Consider the following 22,570-nt stretch of genomic DNA (forward strand, 5'->3'; position numbering starts at 1 on the left):
GGGAAGGAACCTCGAAGAGATTTGGTATGGGAAGGAGACAGAGAAAGGAAGGAAGAATCGAGCGTGGTACGCCTGTTGATGGCGGGGTGTGAAGAGGGGGAAGGACCAGTTCAGACTCGAGAAGCAGAGGGGCAGGAGAAAGGGAAGCAGGAGCGCGTTGCCCGGTGAGGGGCTCGGTTCTGCAAGGAAGCTGGTTGGACGAGTCGGTTCTTCGAGTCTGAGAGGGAGGTTATGGAAGGGGTCAAGGGGTGCTGGCAGTATCTGGCAGCGAAGAGGTAGGCAGGTAGTGTGTTGTTTGTGGGTAGGTAGGTCAAGGCTATGTTCAAGTTAGGAATGGATGTTGAAAGAAGAAAAAGTCGCGTCTTGTGTATTGGGTGAAGAGGAGAAAGTCTGAGGCTGCAGAAGGCGAGTGTGGGAGAAAGATGGGGATTAAATAGACCGTGGAGGCAGCAGCCCACGAGCAAGACCACCTGAATCAAAGGAAGCAGGTCCTTTCCTATTCTCTTTCCAGAAAATCGAGAAGGTTTCACCTTGGTTCCCCGAGCAGATAGAAAGAAAGAAGTGCCTTGTCACGCTCAGTCAACTGCCCTTTCTTCAAGCCTGAGGCCGTTTGCACAACGATAGGCAACGAGAGTCCCTACTTCAGTCGGGCCCAAATTCATAGGTGATGAATGAGCAGCAAGTATTTCATAAATATCACCATAGGACTGTCCCATGTTCAAACAAGAATGCCGTGATACTGAAAGCCTCAAAGTTACTGGTTAATATGTCTTACGGCCTTCACCCAGTCTGAGCATGGGAAAGCTGCCATATGCAGCTAACGTCTGTTCCATTACCCAGAGGTCATTTGTAGAGCTAGCAAGACTAGCATGTACTGGCAGCTTCCACTAATGGTGCTTGCTGTTGATGGTAAGGGTACCTGTTCAAGAACATTACTTCTGAAGTAACATGATCCTCATGGCGCCGTATATTCTCAACTTCCGATGTCGTTCTGGTCCTTGTGTGTATCTCTATATAACTCTTGATTCAATTATTCCATAGGACTGCCTATCTTACTTCTATGTAAGTATATAAGTATTAAACGCATATTCAAAGGTAAGTTAAGGCTGAGGGAGTTGACAAAAGTAGGGATAGCAATAACGGCAGAAACGATCACGACGGCAGCAACAATAACAACAATAAAGATAGTGACAATAATAGAGGTGATAGCGACGACGACAGAGGACGACGACAGAAACGGCAATAGCGACAACGTTAGAGATAACGACGAATACCGAGCTTCAGAAAAATGGCTGCCATAGCACAACCAAAACAGGTAGTTTCGTTTCCCTGGCCGTCTGACACCATCTCGTTGTGGTTGATCTCGAGCGCTTTGGTATTGGTACCAAATGCCCAAGTCTCAACCTCAAGCTCCCGACGAGCATATCGAAACCTCAAGCGTGGCGAAGAAGACGCTGTGACCTTGTGAGCCGCTCCCGTCTTAGTCGTCTAGTTCTGGAACAAACAGGGCCATCTCCGGAGACGATAGTGTAGTCGATGCCAACTTGAGCCTCATGCACAGGCGGATCCCACAACCAACGGGCTGGAATGCTCAGGCCTGCCTGCATATCTACCCCCGAATAACTCAATCCTTATGCAACACTGCAAATTTAGCGTGATTACCCGTTGTCCAGTCGACGATGTATGCAGTCAATATTTCATAAAGAAATCCCACTGCGTCCCGGGGGGTTCACCAACATGGGTCTTCTCACCGGAGAGGATCTTCAGAAACAGCAGACAAAAAACCCCACACGCTAGAACTCACCGGGGACAGTGACCTGCACCACCGATTTCCCTTTTTTTCCCAACAAAGTGCCATCTCACGGGCGAAGGGCGATTCAGAAACGAGATCAGCTCATCTCGTGTACACCGGCGCGCGAAACATGGCCCCCGAGAACTCTGAACAGCTGACAACACGTGCTAAAGGAACATTCCATCCCAGATGCTACCCTACGGCCGCCGCCGCCGCCGCCGCTGCGGATACACGCGCCCAAAAGACAAATTCCAGGCTGGGTTGGGAGGGTATCGCGGAAAACGGCTTGTGGTCCGCCGGAAAAAACTTACAAAGGGTCCCAGTGAGCCTCGCGGATCAGAAACATGAGGGAACATGTTCCCACACGGGACCTCACGGCGGCTCCGGATCGGCGGTTCCAACTTCGTGGTAACTCACGACAACGAACCACACCCATCAGACACCTTCGGAGATGGCTGGCACGCGGTTGCGAAGATTCCCTCCCTCCCCCTGTCAAACACACCAGCATTCTTTCCCAACGTCTAGCGTCCAAGTGGGTGGTGGGTGCAGTGCAGGAAAGCCGCAGCACGAACAGTGAGGGAAAATCTCCGTCGAAGCCTCAGGGGTCCTGACATGTGCAATCCGCCACAAGATGGGAAAACGAGAAACGAGGGAATAGTCAGAACTCTGTTCCTCTCTGGCCGTGCAGTGCAGACCGCAGACCCAGGTAAGGCAGGCAAGTATGTAATATGCACAGATGCATGCGGCAACGGCAGCACGACATCGTGAATCTCCGCCGAGTCAGCAGCCTGATCAAGACCCATGCATCTTTGGCAAACAAGAGATACCCACCTCTCTCACGAGATCACACATCCTTAGGTATCCAGCCATTCTCTTTCCAAACCCCGAAATTGCCCATTGCCATCGTCCGTCTTCGTGCCAAACCAAGATCGGCAGGCCGCCAAAGAGCTGCCCCTCATCCTTCAGGCTCCTCCTCCTGCTCGATAGTGTCTGTCAGTTCCGACCCGAAGGAACGGAGTGTCAACCCGGGCTCGCCTCCGTCTCAAATACAGCCGTGCAGAATGCCTCGCATTAGAGTGACACATGTGAAGCGTGCGGCGGCGGATACAAGCTGTCAGACTCGAAGGGAAGGCGGGGGCCAGAAGAGAGACCCGAGGCCCGGAGCAAAAGACTTCTCGGGAGCGGACTTTGAGACGGCAGGGGTTCGCATCGACCCCCGGCCGTGGAAGCACGGCCAAGAGCTTCCAGAAAAACTCGTTTACGCGTCGTCGCAGCCCATGCGCACCCTTCGAATTGGGGCCCTGACTGTTTCCACGAGACGCAGAGAAGCCCGGCAGCACGCACGCACGTCCCCCCATTACGGAAAAAAGGGGGTGGAAACAGAACCGACCCAGAGTCCACCTCTTCCTTTGCCTTCAGTTGTAATCGAAAACGAGGGCCATAGCTCTGAGCACTCCCCCCTTGTAACGGTAATATTCGAAGGCGGCAGGGCATATTAAACCAGCCCCCAACATATTCAAACGGCATGGTTGTTTGTATCTCAGCGGAACAGGGTAGGGTGGTGAGGAGGGGCAAGATTTGGTGGTGTCAAGTCGCCGTGATGGTGCGGCCACAACCTCAGTTGATGGAAGGTGGTTAACCTCCGGAGGACCCTGGAAACACGGTCCAAAACGCGGCACCGAGTGCATCTGGGGAATTGGAAATTCACCCGCCTGAATTTTCGCAAATTCATGCGGTTGCCCGTCAGCATTTTGGGCGCTGATGCACGCGTCGCATGGGCAATTTGGCGGCATATCTTCCCCTACTCGAGGCGCGGGGAACAGGCGGGCAAACCCAAGGGACCTCTACCAAGAGGCTACCTAGAAGCATAAAGCCGCTCCTGAGCTTTGCATAGCGCCGCCAGCCATGAACCCAGCACAGGACAGCGCCATGCCTATGCCGCCTCACCTGCTAGGTAGGCACCCCCCTTGCTCAAGCTCATGCCCATGACCGCCCAAACAACCGTCCAAGAAGGCCAGCCGCCCTGGACGAGATCCTCCTGACTGGGTGATTTATTGGTCTTGACCGGACGCAGAAGGGCCCGCGGACCAGGTCGAAGCAGCCGATGGGGGCGTCAAAATGGAGAGCTACCGCCGTTCCTGCTGTTTTCTTTCTTGTGCCGCTGCGCCAAGGCTGGAAGATGGGCACCAGAGATCCCCGACGCTGGTCATTTTGCAGGTCCCCTTGTCATGCACTCAACTTCACGAATCACCAGGGGTGGTGGATGATAACTTTTTTGGCTTCCCTCACTTCTTCTCATCTTGCCGGTCCGTATTTCTGCACAGACGTTTCCCTGTCCCAAGAACCCCACCTTTGGCTGTCATTCCAAATGCGCTTGCACCGCGGATGTGCCGGTTGGCTGGCTGCTCTCTCCTTCGAAGCCCGCACCCCGGTTGAATGATTTTCTTTTTGGAGCAGGTTCCGCTTCATGGGCCGGCCTGGGATGAAGGCTGAAATATGAATCGCGGGACGAGAGAGCCGTGCGCCGCTACATCACGGCTTGCGACGCTGGGTTCAGCAGTGGGAACGAGAGGAGTCGACCGACGGCCTAAACGCTCCGATCTCGAGCGATCCTCGACGGCGACGGCGTTGGTCCGTTAGTCGATAGTGTTGGGCGCCAATGTGTTCCACCACCGTTCTGCACCGTTGTGCCCGTTGCGGCGCCGACTTGGCTGAGGAAGAGAGTGAGGATCCTCCGGTGCTTCTCACGCATAACATAACGCCTATGCTCATGTGGGGCACCCTCTTCTACGGCCATGCCTGGATCCATGCGGCCTTCACATATGAATCAAACCGAATATTCCGTTGTTTTATGCAGGCCATCCTCTGCTGGCATGCCATTATCGGGACGTTGATAGTCGAAACAAAGAAGTGGAGCAGAAAGCCAACGCGAGATGGTCAATTCTCGTCACTCTCTATGGGCTATGTGCAACATGATCGTGTGCAGCTGTCGTAGATGCCAGACCAAGCGGGAATAGTACTCCAAGCGACTCATTCCTCAGAGGCGATAATGCAAACGATGATTCCCTACCTGCCGCAACGCCTCGTCTATTTTTTGTTTTGTTGAATGACCATCTCTGCTCTGTTTTAAGTGGTTCTGCGTGAGCATCTTCCTGTCTAGTTTTCCTCTTCACCTGCGACGTTGTGGATTCTGACATTCAATGTTAGAGATGCACCAATGCGATAACGAGGCCAAGAATCAACGTACCCAATGTCTGCGCTCCTTCCAGGAGATCGCGGCTCAGCGCGTGCACGGGAAGCCAATCCATTGATGTTGGCCGCCTTCGCAGCAGGGGCATCCGCGGGGGCGTCGAGCGTGGGGCCGCTGCTGGCCACAAGCGGTCCCCGATGCTTCCGCTTCTTGTTGCCACTGCGGAGTTCGCTGAGATGCTCCAGGTAGCCCTCGGGGATGGGGGTGACGTAGCAGCCGTTGAAGACACCGACTTCGAAGTTCTGCGTTGTGGGATCGCGGGGAGACAGCTCGGCGCAGGCAGCGATGAGGTCCTTGAGGTCCTGGTAGATGACCTTGTCGGCGCCGATGTGCGCTGCGATCTCGTCGGTGGTCTTTCCGTGGGCAATAAGGTCCTTCTTACTCGCCAGGTCGATGCCGTAGAGATGCTCGTGCCTGTCCAATCTGTTAGTGTGTTTTCCAACTGGCGACACCAACAATTGAGCCTTACAGAATCTCTGGGCTTGAGCTGGAGAAAATGACCTTCTTGGCACCGGCTTCACGGGCCATGAGGACAATCTCCTGACTAGTGGTTCCTCGCACCTGTGGGGATCCAAAACATCAGCATTGTCTTGAGTGGGAGACGACCGCTCGACATACAATACTGTCATCTACCAACAACACACACTTGTCCTTGAATTCTGATTCAATAGTGCTAAGCTTGCGCCGCACGCTCTTTTGGCGGACCTATTGGATGTCAGTTCTGCTTCCAACACCAGCTCAAAACGAATGTCATACGCTTTGACCAGGCATAATGAAGGTTCTTATTGTCCCCTTGTCAGCCCATGCTTGATTGCTGTGTTCGTGAGTTCACGTACCTAAAGACATATCTAATTCGACCTTGTCAGCACCAACTCTATTGCGAATTCAACATGGAAAGGAGGAATATACCTGTTCTTCACAAAACCGCTGGAGAAGGGCTTGTTAAGCCTTGTTGCCAGGGCTGCAGCTGCCGTGTTTGATGTTTCTGGGATAGGAATAACAACGTCAATTTCCTTCAGGGCCTCTTCACCAAGCGTTCTCTTGATCTTGTCTGCCAGCTTGATGCCCTGGTTTTCTCTTGACTTGTGAACAGAGATACCGTCGATCTCGCTGTCTGGGCGCGCAAAGTAGCTGGTACTGAGTCAGCTTCTTGGTTTCCTTCCACAGCCCGCAGGGTGGGGCAGCAGTGCCCTGGAGGCAAACAAGCCCCAAGGATAAGCAGAAACACAATCACTTACACATATTCAAAGACATCCGGCGTATATCCCGCAGGCTCCTGAATTTGCGTCAACACAGGGGTCGACCCCTTCTTGAAGAGGACGGCCTGGCCTGGCAGGACGTTTGTGATGTCCCGGAAGCCCAGCTGGCGGAGGGCGACAGACTCGGAGGCCAGCATGTAATCGTAAGCTCCCTCCAGGGTAGCAGAGGGCCGGCGGCCCCACACCAAAGGTCTGATGCCATCGGGATCTCTGAAGCCGCAGATGCCGTAGCCGGCAATCATGACAACAGCAGCCCATGCGCCGCGGCAGCGCTTGTAAGTGCGCTCGAGCGCACTGAAGAGATCAATCTCGTTGATACGGGCCTTTCCGGTCTCGTTGAGTTCGTTGGCGAAGATGGACAGCATGAGTTCGGAGTCGGAGCTGGTGTTGACGTGGCGGTGCGCCGTCTTGTCGAGATATTCACTTTCGAGACGTAAGCATTACTGCAGCATCTTCATCAAGTGTGCGAATACTCACCGAAGCTCAGCGGCGTTGATCAGGTTGCCATTGTGCGACAAGCAAATTCCATACCTTGCTGATGTCAGCAGATGTCCCGAGGCATCCGGAGTGAGTTTGCATTGTGAAGAGGGGGATAGTCGAGACTGGGAAACAGATTGATCGGGAGGGAGTGATTTACGGAGCTGTTGGCGAGTGAGGTTAGCAAAGTTCGCAACTTCATGTAGTTTCCAATCTTACAGTTGACGTAGCTGTAGGCGCATGAAGTTAGAGATAGTTGACCTCGTTCGTATTCATGGAAACTCACAATGGCTGCGCCTCCGCTTTGCTCGAGCTTCCCGCCGTGGGGTATCTCAGGTGAGAGATTCCCATCCAACCGTGGAGATCGACGACTCTCTTGCCGTCGTTGAACACTTTGGAGGCCATTCCGTTGTCCTTGCACGAGTATATCCTTCCGCCTTCAGAACAGACGGCGATTCCTGCCGCATCCTGACCACCTATTGCGACCACTCATGTCAGTTTCGTGACCGTGGGGAAAGCCAGTCGGTTAGGAAGGAGGAGACCGACGGTGCTGCAGATAGTAAAGGGACTCGTGGAGGTCCTGAGCGGCGTCGCAAGAACCGTCTTCGTCGTCACGGTCATAATGACCCATGCAAATGCCACTGATTCCACACATTTTGTCGAGTTCGGGTGGTCGTGATAGCTTCGGCGGGGTATCCGATGGCGGGGTATTTTAGCAGCGGAACAGGGTCCACGCTGGGGGTTGCTCGCTCGAAAACGCGGGGGACGGCGATTCGGACAGGTGAATTCGAAAACGTCGAGGCCTGCGATTCACTTCGACGGTCGAGAAGGAGCTCGCGAGGGCTTGTCTGGGAAGAAAAGCTCTTGCGAGGGAACGATACAGCTCCAAGAGAGAAAGGGAAAACAAGAGAGAAGACGTCGCGACGGTCGAAAATTCCTGCGCGGCACACGGACAAGCGCACATAAAAAATAAAATGGGGCCGGTTATCGGCGCTCCCAAACGGTTGGCGATCGGAAACTTTAAGGGTCCCAGCTACCTTAACGTCCCGAACAGAGAGACGCAGCAACCTTATCGATTAGCCAGCCCGTCTTATCGGGCCCGGGTCGCTGGCTGGCGGCCGGCTACTTGCAGTTCTGAAAGACCGATGCATTCCGGACTTCGATTGCGAGGGGCGTGCAGGAAAGGGCAGGTCCATGTGATGGTTGCCACGTGGTACGGCGATGCTAGGCTGGAAAAGACTTGCGTCTGAGGGTGCAGCCACCAATGGCTGCATGAGCAGGACTTTTGGAGTTATCGGCCATGCAAAGAAGATGTATTAGTGGCCGAAAGAGCAAAGGGGCACTGTTGATGCAGGTATTGAAGATGAATGGCCCTGTGACATATGTTCTCTAAAGATAAGAGTGTCGGACCGAGCCACCATCTTGCTCAGCGGCAGGGCTAGAGTGTGGGTGAAATGCTGTCATGACCTGCCACTTGTATGCAAGTCTCAGATCAACTGGTCGAGTCATCAGATCGCAGGAAAGAGGTCGCATCGAGGCAACTAACGAGGCAAGGGGCAGTAAAGCTGACGACGGCTTAGATATCTCAGCAAGGCTGGCGACATCAGAGACATCGCCCTTGCGATGCCATCCTCCCAATAACGGGAGAGGTAACGCAAGGCCCTTATGACAGCACCTGTGTCAAAACAGGGCCATCCAAGACTTGTTGGCTTTCCTGCAAGGAGGTCTCCAAAACAGGCCTAAGTTGCGTATCATTTTATCAAGCAGCTGTATCAAAGAAGGCATCATGAGAAGACTAAGCAACCGTTTGAGCCAAAGAACCCGGATAATTCCATACAAATGATGCTCGGATATTGGGATAGAGATTTGTGCATCGTAGATCTTATGCATTCAGTGGATCCGTGAAACAGCTTAGTGGAAGCGTGTTGGACGTGGTGTCTAACGTTCACGTCCCTCGTGGCTTGTCGATCACCGTCTTCCTTCATCAAAGCTCCATTTCAAGGATGCCTGATCCTATTTGGGCCCTAATCTAAGGAAAGACCCGTGGAATTAGGTGAGGGGGAGGGGGAGGGGAAACTGGATGAAAAAGGACATTCGGTGGGCGGGGGTCAGCAAACATCATTTCCCTGGGATAGAGAGAGGACAAGCTGCTTTGAGCGAGAGGCAGCGAGCGGCTGCCAGAGGGCGTTACGGCGCTGCAACACGGTTGGAGGGTGGTTCTGCTTGCTTCAACAGTCGTTGGTGTTGCTGCCATCACCTTGACACCCTGATTCCCATCATGTAGGTTGTGCTTGGCATATGAGTGACATCAAGCCAAATCACGGCATAAAGTATGTATCCAACTTAACACCCGAGAATGGAGCCAGATCGTCCCAAACAACGTCAAGCCCAGCCAGACGACAAGCTAGCCCAAGCTCTAAGCCCGGTTGTCTTGTGGCTCTGGACGACCAGAAATCTCGCAGAAGCATCAGAGAGGGGGAAGACGGGGGTCTGTTGCAGAAGGTGCATGCAACAACATGTTCCAGACGTCTTCCACTGATGGGCCCCAGGCAAAATCGATCATAATTCTCGGTAGGTTGCGGCGGATTGCAGTGTATCGTTCGGGGTCGGGCCACTCCACTGATTGTCACGTTGCGACAAGCTGCTGGTTTGGACTTTTTGTCATCGCGTCAAAATGGGAGCGGGAGCGGGAGCAGGTCCGTCTTTGCATCTCTGCCCCGTCGGTTGGCATGGTCACCGGTGAGATTTCCCAAATCATCACGAATGCCCCGTGTTCCAGAAAATTTCAATCCCGGCGGGACGAAAGGAGGAGACGGCGGCGAGGCGAGGGGCGGGAAGGGGGAACAGCTCCATCCTCTGTTCCGGCTCCCCGTGTTCGGGACGAGCTTGATTGAGCTTCGAAGCATTCGACGAATCGACAGCACCTGCGGCACAGGGCTGTTGTTGAGGTTGGGTGTCGACCCTCTTCTTGGCGAACCCATTCCCACGTTGCCTCGGCCGCAAATACAGTTTCTGCCTTTGCCCGTGGTCGGGGGGATTTCCCATCGGCTCGTGGCGTCCATGTCGCCGTCTGGCATTCGGAGAAAAGAAAGCGAGGCTAGTCGTCTCATATGAAGCGAGCGGCCTGTGACTTCGATTGGAGGACAGACGAGATTGACTTCACAGCTACAGTGCGACATCAGGCTCAAACTTCAATGACATTTGGGACTTGGTGAAGTCACATATTCGTTCGTTGTATCCGCACCTCCCTAGGAAGGCGATGGACGTGGTTGGTGGCTTCTCAAATGGCAGGAGCTTGGAAGCACCTTCCCCAATCCCTGCTCTGCCCTTCCCAGGCCCGGAGGCCCGGAGGAAGGTACTCACTGGCAGCACGGCACATCACAAGAACTTGGAAGCTGCTGTTGTCCACAGCAGCTCATTGCCCTTTCAGGCTAGATGGGAGAGCAGCTACCGACCTTACCGTGAGAATCCTTCGGCAGCGCTTTCCATCATGTGTGCCCGATGGAAGGCACCCGACCTGCCCACCTGCCTTGACTCAACTTTGACTTGATCCGACCTGACTTGCCGACCGACCAAGGTAACCTCGTCATGGCATGTCATCATCATCCAGTCTATCGTCGTCGCTCTAAGGCAGGTACGAAGACTGACTGCTCCTCCCGCTGCCCGCAAACCTCCCCGCCGTGTTTCATCATGGTCCCTGGGTGATCAAGTTAAGACCAAGCAGCTGGGAATGCTGGGCTCTCCCGCCTTCCGCGTCGCCAACAGCAAATCAACGCCCTTGTTGGCCTGGGATGTGGTGCGAAGGAGCCACCGGGCCTGGGTCCAGTTCTACGCAGTAAGGCCTGTTTTTCTTGTCACTGTCTCGTTCCTCAGTAATGCCCGTGCCCACTGTGACGCGACTCCTCTGGCAAGTCGCTACCTTTTCAGACTTTCGTCTGTCGACGACGACGTAGGAATCCAGCTGGTGCCATTCACCGAGGCCTTCAGCGACCACCGTTTCGGCTGATGTCAGTATGTGACGTCCCGCACCGGCGATGGACTTCGGATCTTCACACATCTGCTCCTCATGACGAGCCGGACCTGATCTCGCTCCTCTTGTAGGATGAGACAAGAGGCGGATTTGCCATGGCTCAGACCCGGACGCGCTCCCCGGCACCACTTCCTACGCTACAGCATCACCGTCATCTTTCACTGCAATTCACCATCGACGGCCAGTGAAAACCTCCAGGCAAGGCTCATCAGGGCCGTTCCGCAGGCCCCGAGCCAAGGTTGCAGCAGCACAGGCAACGTCGCAACGTGAATTGCGAAAAAGAGACGGCAAGAACAAGCAGCGGGTACCAATAAAGTATGTGCTCCGCTTCAAGGTCTTGAGGACGTTTGATTTTTATTTTTTTCTCTTTTCCTCCGAGGTGACAAACTGTGGACAGGTTCATTCGAGATCTCGGGCATGTCTGAGGTCTAATCTAGGGCCTGCTGGCGGGACATGAAACGGCGGGAGCGACCATAAACGCTAACACGATTACTGCGGTGCCAGTCCCAGCCTGTAGGGTGGACTTCCACGTTTTCCCCCGGCGACGAAATGGGATTCGCAGGCCACGTTCTTTGCAATACCCGCGGATACATCACCAGGAGATTTGTTCCCATGTCCGCGCCAGCCATGCCAGCATCTCAGGTCCCGGTCGTCACTGTGAACGGGGAACACCAAGTTCGTTTCGCGGTTATCCTGCTGCTATCGCGGCTGCTACAATGGCTCTGCGACGGACGCTACGGTACTCTGTCTCTTCTGGGCCCCCGAAGGCTGGGTCGCCGACGACCGACTCCTCTTCATGTCACTCCCCACCATTCGGATGCTTCCATTCGCCTTCTCTGCCCCTGGGCCCTGGCACCAAGCATCCACCGATGCCGACGGTGCTGATGCGGCAGCTGCCCATTGAGTAGCTACCACCCCCAATGCAAGGGTAGCCAGGTACCGCCCGTACCGACTACCTCGCTGCGTACCGAATGGGAAAGATGTGCTCCGGTACCTGAACATCCAAGCAAGGCTGCCATTAGTCGGGCACACGGGCCCGGCATAAACGGCCTTAAAGGGCGTTTGCTACGGTTTCTCGTTTTCTGGCGGCTGCAGACGCACATTCAAAACCAGCGGGCACACCATCATGGATTTGTGGTCGCCTCTTCATGCTATGTTATGCCATGCCATGCTGTGAATGCACAAAGACGAGCGAGCAAACTGGCACTTTATACCGCCAGGCAGAAGTTGGTGTCGCTGGTAGTTTGTGGCGTCAGTTCCACCGTCCCACGCTCCCAACCTCCAACATCAAGGTTGGGCTCCGGCTGATTGGCCTCAGGCTTTAGGCCTCTGAAGTGGCGCCGGGTCCCCGGCTGATCGACTGGCTGGCGTGGTCAATTTCCATCATCCCCTTGCTTCTTCCCTCTTTTGCATTCGTCGTGCCAGCCGCCTCTCAATGGTGAGCACCGACTGGGAAAGTAACTGGGGGAACGTACTGTCTTGTGTCTCTAGCTCGTCGCCAGTGGCTCTGGAATACGGGGGCAGAAAGCTAGCTACTCTCTTCCAGCTCTAGTGTAGCTCAGGTTCTCGACGCAATACTTGGTTGGAAACTGCAACTGCAACTGCAACAGCTCAAGTTCAACTCTGGTTCTTGAGCTCCTGAGCCCTGAGCGCGGCTTGGTCGCGTCAACGCCGCGTGCTTCCAAGATGAAGCAGTACGTACCAATGGAACAAGCAAACGACACGACATGAACTAATGGTTGATTGCCTGAAGTCACATCAGGATGGAGAACGCGCCGACCCTACCCAGCACCAAACGGACGGACATGAGCTGCATCCACTTTCCACCTTCCCCGAGTGTTCGACCCCCTTTTCCCAATCTTTCTGGCCTTCGTTGATGTGATTGCGATGCTGCGAACATCAATCACCAGAAACACTCACTTGGCTCAGTTCCATGGCTTGATATGACAATTTGGGGGATGGAAACGTCGGGAGGGGAGGTGCACATTGACACTGGCCGACTTTTCGATCCACGACCGTGCTGGAATTCGGACGGGACCCCTCTGATCATTCCCGCCGTCAGCGACTCCCCGGCCCAGCGCATTGGTGATGAGCAGCAAGTTCACTGCACCAGGCCAGGTCCCCCTTTTCTCCTGGCCTTCGTATTGAGTGACGTGGAAACGGGGCTTTATGCGCTGAACAGCGGCCAACCTGACACTGACAGCCTTTCTGCAGGACTCAGGGCTGCCTCTGGCTGGTTTCTGCTCGCAGAGCCGGCCTGCTCACAGACGGCATGGAAACTGCGTCGTCTCGTCTCCCACGGCAAGGCTGGATGGCCTTCGTGCCTGCTACATCCCAGTGGCCCGTCACTTTGTGCTCGGCAGCATTGTTCTCCTCCTGGTCCCCTGCCTCGGACGTTGCTAAGTTCTCAAGGGTCTCCTCACATACCCGTCAATCAAAAGGGACCGACAGACGGCGTACGTATGCCAGCCCCAGACGCAACATCATCAGTATTGACAGGGCATGTCACGACGAGGCATAATCGTAAGCAGCGATCCGTACGGAGTACCTACGCACAAAATACCAGCCGTTTCCTGGAGCGCATCATTCACCAGGCCACAAACCCCGTCCCGGCTGGTCTCCAGCAAAGCTCCTCGAATAGGGCTGCAGGATTCCCTGGACGGGGTCCATCTCCAGAGGGTACTCCGTCATGCCCTGTGCGAACCGTCAGGAACGGTGTCGGGTGTCTGCAAGGCAGTATTTGTGGCGAGGTACGCGGTAAACAGCGGTGCGGATAAGGGCCAGATGAATACATTGGTTCAGCTTGCACTTTCCCTGTCGGCTGTTGTGTTGGCATATCACGGCCGGCCAAACACAAGTCAACACAAGAGACAACACAGCACGCATTGCTGCGCACATTTTCTTGCACGCACCTCGCCCAAATATACACCAATCCCAGCTTGCGAATTGATCCCAGCACGCCGGTCAGAAGCCTCGTCCAACGGCGTCAACAGCTCGTGCCCCCCCGGTCCCTAGTCGCGTCGTGACCCGCGGTCCGTTCGTTCCCCTCGCCTGGGCTGACGGACCGAGTCTTTTGGCGGTGCATCATGTCATTCCTTCCTCTAGTGTTGATGCAGTTCTGTTTTGATGTTGTTGATGATGCTGACAGAAAGACCGGTTGCCACCGCCTGCTGCGCTGTGCCTGGCGCGGTCTTTAATTTTTGCTGATGTTGCCGATGAAGCTACTGGTGCAGATTGCAACGCGTTATCCCATGTCGATGGCAACGCAGTATCCGTACAGCACATTGCATGGTGCCTTGAACAGGTACATGATCTCTGGGCGAGTGACTGATGGGGACGCAGACCAAGCTCTTTCGGGCAGTCGAGGCAGCGTTTCTGGGCCATCACTGCCGACCGCCCCGGACGTCGATACTCAGTCGGGTTGTGCCAGTTCATCAAGCAGCGACGCCGCCCCATCAAGTCACGTCCCATCAACTTGGATTGGACTGGACTTGGGGAGAGGAGCTGCAAATGCATGAGCACCCTCGTCGTCCCGTCCAACCGTCCGTCAATCAAGAGGAACAGAGAGGTGCAGGAGTGGGCACGATGAGTGTCGCTATGTCGGAGACGAATGAACAGACACAACAGACAGCTCGCTGACGGCGGGAAACCAGCAGGATTATAATTCAATAAAGCCAATCTATGCCGCAGCGATCCCCAAACTTTGAACTTGTTCCTGTTGAAATTTGCATTAGCAAAACCGAACGAGCTGCGCTACGCGTAGTACGCCATTGCACACCACATCGAACTCACACTACACACGGCGGGCGGGAAGACAGACGCCTGAACCAACGTCCGAACATACCTGGGTAATCTTACCAAGGTCGGCCCTGCATCCCACCATAATCGTTTTTATCTTATTTTTATTTCTTGTTCTGTCTGCGACGCTGTGCAAGACTTACACACGGAAAAAAGGTACTTACAGACTCTCACAGTGAGCGCTTGTACCTCGCAGCACCGGCAAGGGAAAAAGGTACCTCTCTCTGGAACACGCGCGCGCACATACACACACCTTCTCAGTCTCTCACTCTCTCGCAGTCACTTCACTTTCCAGACATCCTGACCCTTGTCTCGCAGGCTTGCCAGGTCCCAGACTCCTAGACCAGACACCCAGACCACGCCCCCCTCCCCTGGACAAGACTTGCCCACCATCCACCCACCCCCAGCGCAAATTGGCCCTCGCCCGCCAAAGTAAAAGGGCAGAGACGGACAGGAGAGAAGGAGGGCAGGAAGAGGAAAAAAAAAAAAAAAAAAAAAAGGCACGACTGCCCGCCCCCCGGGATCATTAGCGAAATTGGGCCCCTATCGACGACAGCTCCGTCCCTTCCCCTACGCTTCCTCTCTGGTTTTCTCACCCCCCCAGATTCATTCATTCATGCTAAGAACGGGCCCCGGTCACCTTCGAGTCGTCGATGGCATAGTGGCCGGCTCCTCGCTCCATTTTATCAACCGTTCAGTCAATCAATCGACCTCTCTTTCTCTCATTGCCCTCCCTCGCCCTCGCTTCAGGCCCTCGTCCTTCGCCCATCCCGACGCGGCCCATGGTGAATCACTCTCGCTGGATCGTAAGTGGGTTTCCATCTCTCGCTGTCCTTCGTCTCTCTCACTCCCGGCCTCTCTTCTCTCTGGCTCGCCGCTCTCCAAGCACACACCCGTACCCATCGCCGCCCATCCCCATCCCAGTCCTCTCTGCTGGTCTGCCTCTCACTTGCTCTCACGGCCTCCCTCGCCCGCCCTCTCCCTTCTCGCTTCGCTCCTCCCCTCTCGCACACTCTCTTTCCTTGAACCTGCCCCTCCTGGTCTACCCTCAATTTTTTTTTTTTTATTAACGCTCTTTTGCGACACAGCTGCTCCCCGCCAAAAGACGGATACCTTAGTGCAAGCATCACCCGTCGCCTAACGCTCTGGTCGGACTGCGTCTCCATAACCAGGTACATGCACCAGCACCTGCACCGGCAGTGTATGCACCCAAGCACATCGCACATACAACATCTCGCTCCCGCCTTCATGCTCAATCTCAATTTCAATCTCGACATCAAGCATACGGATACCGCGCTCCCCAAGGACAACCAACAGTGCAAGGAAACGACGTCGACCTTGTCCCCGTCGCCAATCCCTCCTCTCCTAGGGTCGCTTCCTCATCATCGCAATCTCGACCCACGCCTCCAAGAATATCGTACCCTCTGAACATCCACGCCTGAGGATCCATCCCCGATCGACTGGTTCTAGCTCCATTCCCACCCCTGGACCCTTACCTGGCCCTTTTAATAATATCGACCACCTCCTGACTTTGCTCGTCCCTCTCGAGTCTCCTCTCCTTCATCTGGTTTCGCTCTCTTGGTTTATCCCAGTCACTTCTTTTCGCGCCTTTTCTATATCCAACTTCTACGGTTCCAACCATCACCCACAAACAACACTCGCATACCATTTCCTTACTCTACAACATCTACAACAATCCACCTCCACCACCAACAACTCTACATACAACAACATACCATACAACATCGACTCGAAAATCAGACCGGTCTGAATGCTACAGAACTCGCATCTTGCTCTTGCACAGAGCTCCTCCTAAGCAGGCACAGCATTGGTACGGTCTAGGGCAAGACGCCTACGAAGCGGCCTTGACCAGCTGACTCGCCTCAGAAACACCGTCATCACGAGGATCTTGACTGGACTCAACGATCATATCCCCCCACGCACACAGACAAAATGACGGTCGCACACGATTTGACCCATCGAGGGTCGTCATCTCATTCTGCCAACAACATGGCTCTCGAAGATCGATTTGAGGTTCTCAAGGAGATTGGCGATGGTAGTTTTGGCAGCGTCGTTCTCGCCAGAGTCCGTAGCGCAGGTGCTAGCGTGGCTCGTCGCGGTACGGTGGTAAGTACCTGCAGATGGATCTTCGTTCTTGCAGCACACATGGTAACGATTGCATTTCTAGGTCGCCATCAAAACCATGAAGAAGACCTTCGAGTCTTTCACCCCATGCTTAGAGCTTCGTGAGGTCGTCTTCTTGAAGACCCTTCCTCACCACGCTCACCTTGTTCCCGCACTTGACATTTTCCTCGACCCTTACAGCAAGAAGCTGCACATTGCCATGGAGTACATGGAGGGTAACCTGTACCAATTGATGAAGGCTCGCGACCACAAGTGTCTCGACAACGCCAGTGTCAAGAGCATTCTTTTCCAGATTATGCAGGGTCTTGAGCACATCCACGCCCACCACTTTTTCCATCGCGACATCAAGCCTGAGAACATTCTGGTGTCCACTTCTTCTCACCAAGACACCGTCGGTTCCTTCCGCAGGTATTCCGCCCTCGTCACGCCTCCCTCCACTCCCCCGAACTACACCGTCAAGATTGCCGACTTTGGTCTTGCCCGCGAAACCCACTCCAAGCTGCCCTACACGACGTACGTTTCGACGAGATGGTACCGTGCCCCCGAAGTACTCCTGCGTGCCGGCGAGTACTCGGCACCCGTCGACATTTGGGCAGTCGGCGCCATGGCCGTCGAGATCGCCACATTGAAGCCTCTCTTCCCTGGTGGTAACGAAGTCGATCAGGTTTGGAGAGTGTGTGAAATTATGGGTAGCCCCGGAAACTGGTACAACAAGCAGGGAGCTCGTGTCGGCGGCGGTGAGTGGAGAGAAGGTACCAGACTGGCCGGCAAGTTGGGTTTCTCATTCCCTAAGATGGCACCCCACGCCATGGACACGATCTTGCAGGCGCCGCAATGGCCTGCTTCCCTGAGCCATTTCGTTACGTGGTGCTTGATGTGGGATCCCAAGACGCGCCCGACATCAACACAGGCCATTGCCCACGAGTACTTCGTTGACGCCGTTGACCCTCTGCGGCCCAAGTCATCCGCCTCGAGAATCCTCGGTCGCAAGCAATCCGACATCAGCCGCGGCAAGGACTCGAACTCGTCGACTCCCACGGCTTCTAAGCCGTCGTGGTTCAGAAAGTCGCTCATCGGTCGCTCAGAGAGTGCAGAAGTTGCCGTCGCTCAAACGGTTTCCAAGGACTCAACCCCGAGACCCTCCCCCGTACCCTCGCAGACAACCAACGAAGTTCCCGTTGCCAAGACCCGCCCTGCTCAGTCCAAGCGCACGACCTGGACAAATGGCCCGTCGAACGTTGCCCCCATGCCGATACTGCCCACGATCCGCCCGATCTCCCCTCTCTCCGATGCCGTTACTGCCCAGGCCAGCAACGGATACAACGACTCGTACGCCAACGGCAACCAACGCCACCTCCAGGCTGAGGAGAAGAAGAAGATTGGCAGGCAGTTGTCGGTTGCGTCCAGCACTAACCATTACGCCGAAATCCACCGTCAGCAAGCTGAGCGCGCCCTGAACGGCAACGGCGGTCTCGCCTCGCCCCCCAACGGCCATAAGGAGAGCTTCTTCTCCCACCTCAGGAAACGTGCCCGCCGCTTTTCTGGTCGTCACCAGGCCCCCATGTCTCCGAACTCCGATGATGTCGAGGCTCAAGCCGGCTGTGGTCCCTGGAACAGCAACAGGTCATCCATGGTGATTGACAACACGCCCACTCCCCCGCCGAAGCCCGCCGAAATCTACGAGCCGCTCGACAAGGCCTTGAGAGAGGTTCAGCAAAACCGCGACCACGCGCCCGTTCCCCCTGCACACCTGATCACTCCCAACAGCACCCTGAAGAGGCACCACTCACTGCCGCAGCACCAGCCGCGCTCTGTGGACAACCTCATGGGTGCTGCTCGTGGAACCGGCCCCATCTCCAGTCGCACGCGCAGGTCACAGGCGGTTCAAGGCGTCCAGCACTACGACGCGCCCGATGAGGAGGACGAGTTGCTGGACGAGGTTCTGAACTCAACACACCGAGCCATGAAGCGCCTCGAGAAGGACGGAAAGCCACACATGGCCAACAACCTCGCGATGGCAAACCCGTACCCCACTCCGTCACCTTCAGCCAACGGCAACGGCGTTCTCTTCGGTGAGAACCACGAGGCAGTCACCCCCAAACCACTGGACCTGAAGAAGTCACACGGCGCTGAGAGCCAGTACAAGTGGCCCACGCCTCCGTATGAGGAAAGCGAATGGGCTGCTTCGGCATCAGCAAGCATCTGGGCTGCCAGCAACCGATTTTAGGTGACAACTGGCAGGCTTTCTGAGAGGGTCGCGGGGATTTCATCTCAAAAGTTTCTTGTGTATTCACATGCATGGGCCTGGTGTTTGGCGTTGGCCGGCGTATCAGTCTCGTCATCAGACGAAGACGATGTTCACACCGGATTTCGATTTTCTTTCGCCCAAATGTTTGGGAGCAGGGTGGCATTTCGATTATTCTACGATATCTTCGATACCACAAGGCGGCATTGCGTTCGCTATCGCGCACATCACAATTTCCTTCTGCTGTTTATCAACTCATCTGTTTCGAAATACCCGATACTATAGACTGGCGGGGCAGCCGATGGCGCTCTCGACCAAAGACAACATTTCTTTTGTTTTCAAGGGCTCACGCGGGCAAGGAGTGGCAGTCTCCCAATCTGGTACAACAAAGAGAATACGGTCCAAGGGATTAGGAGGGAAAACATGTGGTTAGGGAATACAACAATGGTCACACATCTTTCTCTGTTTTAAGGGAAGCAAACAAAGGCACGATATTTTCTAGATTCTCTGCGGGCTGGACACGTCAGAAGATTCGGGGAAAGGAAAGCCATGTGGCCAAAGATTGCCCTGACGGATATTTCTCACATACGCGGACCGCAAGGGGCATACCCCACGCAAATGGTATACACTAGGGTATCTGTCTATAGCTACTTACGGCGGTATTGAGTCCAGCAGCGGTTCGCTGCTTGGAAAACGCTCTTTATTATTTGGTTTCGCGGATGAGGCGGGGGAAAACAAAAAGAACCTAGTCAGAAGGACAGGACTGTATGTAGGCGGACGATTTTCAAAGTCTCGCAAACTTATTTACATAATAGGTGGCATCCAAGAGATTATCCACTGTCATGACCCCCATCTACCGTTTCCTCTCTTTTGCAATCATGATGTGAAGCTTAATCACAATACTGGGATGGCCGCTGAGAGATTGTCAGCGCCGACCACCGGGTGCCTGCATGAAGCTGAGGGCATGGTTCAGACGAAATTAGACGCTGGATTTAGAGTGCTGCATGGTCCTTGCATGTGGGAGCGCGCGCGGGATGCAGGAGGATTTGTGTAGCTGTAGGTAGCTGTGTTGTAACGTGGCGAAGGAAACGAACGGGGCGGGAGGATCGGGCGGGCGGGCCAGGTTTGCTGCGGCCGGTTTTGGGGGCCGGAGGATGGAGACTTCGGGCGACGGGCGGGCGTGGCTGTGTTGGTTCAGATGGCCCCACGAACAGGATTGAGAATGAGAGAAGAAACGGGAGGTTTCTTCTGCGTTGGGATGACGGAAAACGATCATTGTGGAGTTTTTGAAAAGGGTGATTGGGTCTTTGGTATGATGTAGTCGTTGATGCTGAAGGTGAGGCGGACACGGAGGAAGGGGGGGGTGGGATCGGTGGGAAGTTCTTGTGGCTGAGAGGGGTCTCAGCCTCCTTCCGCGGGTGGTTCCGAGATGTATCTTGCTTTTTGGCGGGAATGTCTCTCGGAAAGAATAGGGTTGTGTTTTCGGGAGAAGAGGAGTTTGCTTTTGATTGAACGTTTGAACCGGGTGGGTTTGTTGTGTCGATTTGTCGAGCAGCTTGAGACTTGGTGTATGTGAGGTGGGCTGCGAGACGGCGGTTTAGTTCTTATTCTGGAGGAAGATGATGATGTAGTTGGTTGTGGTCAAACCGAAGATGCTTTCTTCTGGCGGGTGATGGAAAAGGAAGCGTGAGATGTCGTGAGGCTGTCTTGGATTTCGCGTCAACTGTGTTGTGTTGGAGGACTTGATTAGTTCGGCTCGGATCGAGACTGTCTTTGGTCACGACTTTGCGTTTAAATACCGAGGATTCGCTTGCTTCCATGCTTCTTTTCTTTTCTTTTCTTTTCTTTTCTTGACGGGAGGCTTGTTTGATCTTCTCTCCTTGTGTCCAGGCTGTGAGAACGCTCGGGCAAGCCACTAAGCCACTTGACAGTTCAGGGAGGACCATAACGACAAGATGATTGAGCATTTCGGGGTTCAGATGGGTTGGATTTGGTTCCATTTAGCCATCTTGACATGTAACGGGTCTGGATGAATGTACATCACAGATACACCGGCCAGGTACATGCGAGCAGCTTTTTTGCAACACCCACTTGTTGTGTGTGCGTGAAAGGATATGTCGCGATTTCCAGCCGACATACGGATAACTGCCTCGAGATTGAGGTTGCACTACGAACGGCTAGTAGCACATGATTCGTCCCGGCCTGCAATTTCAACCCCTCGGGACCTTGCAGCTAGGCGGGAAGACGATAACGAGCTTGTTGTATGTGAGGCCCAGACTACGCTTTGCTGGGTCATCGCTGGGCCTCGAATTTCCAACTTAAGAGATGCTAGGAGGAGTAATCGGCTTTCTACAGTTCTTCAGTAAGTCCCTTGAGGTGCATGCTGTTCAACCTTTACTGTGTTCATGTTTACTTTCAGGGCAAGTGAAGCAAATACATCGAAGACAGCGAGGCATAGACAATATGTTTACATTAAGGAAGAACGGGGTTTTACCGACGAAATGAATGTAAGTATGGCTCAGAGAGAAAACAACCATAGCAAATACACGATCGTAGTGGCTAAGACGACAAGTAGAGAGCGGATTAGATTGACGAAACTAAGACTCAGGGGGGCGACGAGAAGTATGGCAACGTGTAAGTGTCAGATGCCATGAACGTTGAGAACTGGGACAGGCAAGCAGGGCCATGGTCACTAAGTCTATGCAGATCTACCTTCAGTGATACTTCAGTCTCATGGGTCTCACGGAAGTTTGCTGAACAACAATACCGGCGTCTGTTCTGCCCGGGGTTGCTAGTCAGTGCCCTCTAGGCAGACAAGCCAGCTGCAGTCAGTAGGACCTAGACACTAGACATCCAGACATCCAACGGATCAGTCACTTCATTGACACTATTCGCCGGAAGTCTATTCAACCTTAGCCAGTTTAGCACTTCTACCGGGCAAAGTCCCACTTGGTCTTTTACTGCAGGATTAAAGCTAGCGAGACCCATCTGAGCCCTGGATGTGGGTTGTCCACTTCCATGCCCTGAGTCGGGAAGTCCATATCCCACAATACGGAGCAGCCTCAACATCGAAAAGCGACTGTAGTTTAACGGTTAGAATAGCTCGTTGTGGCCTCTCAACTGGTTCCGAGCAGATGGAAGTTCGATTCCTCCTAGTCGCAAATTCTTTTTTGGTTTTCTATTCGGGCAGTGTTATTTGGCTGTCCGGGCAGTGTTCACGCACACGTAAATCCGTAGCCTATTTCTAAGGCGACTATTTTTTTATTCTCGCTTTTATCGTTATTATCATCTATTACTATCGTCTATTATTATTATTATCGTCGTCGTTATTATTGTCGTCGTCGTCGTTATCCCTATCACGACTTCTATCGTTCTCTCTATAATCACGAATTACAGGGGACACTTCCCAGATAGCTAACTGACACTGCCCGAATAGCAAAACTCTTCTTTTTTTTGGGTTGATAGCCGTTGACTGGTGGATACTTGTTACGATAGGGCCTTGATGATTGGCCGTTCTGGGCAAGTTCGCTTGGACAACCAGATGAAGATCAATGGCAACTGCTCCTTCTGCCAC

General features: G+C 54.2%; 4 protein-coding genes across 4 annotated transcripts; 3 read left to right on the forward strand and 1 right to left on the reverse strand.

The window, feature by feature from the left end:
* Window positions 1–4,948: 4,948 nt before the first annotated feature.
* Window positions 4,949–7,433, reverse strand: ADE4 (Amidophosphoribosyltransferase; the record flags this gene model as incomplete). The annotated part of the gene is made up of 13 exons (XM_066152162.1): window positions 4,949–4,982; window positions 5,040–5,456; window positions 5,512–5,603; window positions 5,661–5,747; window positions 5,799–5,823; window positions 5,879–5,890; window positions 5,952–6,173; window positions 6,281–6,724; window positions 6,779–6,942; window positions 6,998–7,008; window positions 7,065–7,091; window positions 7,135–7,254; window positions 7,325–7,433. The coding sequence occupies 13 exons, from the start codon at window positions 7,431–7,433 to the stop codon at window positions 4,949–4,951; spliced, it is 1,764 nt and encodes a 587-aa protein (XP_066008362.1).
* A 3,075-nt stretch (window positions 7,434–10,508) lies between these two features.
* Window positions 10,509–10,996, forward strand: CGGC5_v009389 (uncharacterized protein; the record flags this gene model as incomplete). Its single annotated transcript, XM_066152163.1, has 2 exons — window positions 10,509–10,613; window positions 10,880–10,996. The coding sequence occupies 2 exons, from the start codon at window positions 10,509–10,511 to the stop codon at window positions 10,994–10,996; spliced, it is 222 nt and encodes a 73-aa protein (XP_066008361.1).
* Window positions 10,997–15,222: 4,226 nt separating this feature from the next.
* CGGC5_v009390 (uncharacterized protein) lies at window positions 15,223–15,747 on the forward strand (the record flags this gene model as incomplete). The annotated part of the gene is made up of 2 exons (XM_066152164.1): window positions 15,223–15,412; window positions 15,695–15,747. The coding sequence occupies 2 exons, from the start codon at window positions 15,223–15,225 to the stop codon at window positions 15,745–15,747; spliced, it is 243 nt and encodes an 80-aa protein (XP_066008526.1).
* Window positions 15,748–15,854: 107 nt separating this feature from the next.
* On the forward strand, window positions 15,855–18,978 carry pit1 (Sporulation protein kinase pit1; the record flags this gene model as incomplete). The annotated part of the gene is made up of 4 exons (XM_032035502.1): window positions 15,855–16,023; window positions 16,427–16,437; window positions 16,494–16,733; window positions 16,795–18,978. 4 exons carry the CDS (start codon window positions 15,855–15,857, stop codon window positions 18,976–18,978), a joined length of 2,604 nt encoding a protein of 867 aa, XP_031885513.1.
* Between the last annotated feature and the right edge of the window lie 3,592 nt (window positions 18,979–22,570).

Source organism: Colletotrichum fructicola (genome assembly GCF_000319635.2).
Source record: "Colletotrichum fructicola Nara gc5 chromosome Unknown KSG_Nara_v1_contig05, whole genome shotgun sequence".
NCBI classification, from domain to species: Eukaryota; Fungi; Ascomycota; class Sordariomycetes; order Glomerellales; family Glomerellaceae; genus Colletotrichum; species Colletotrichum fructicola.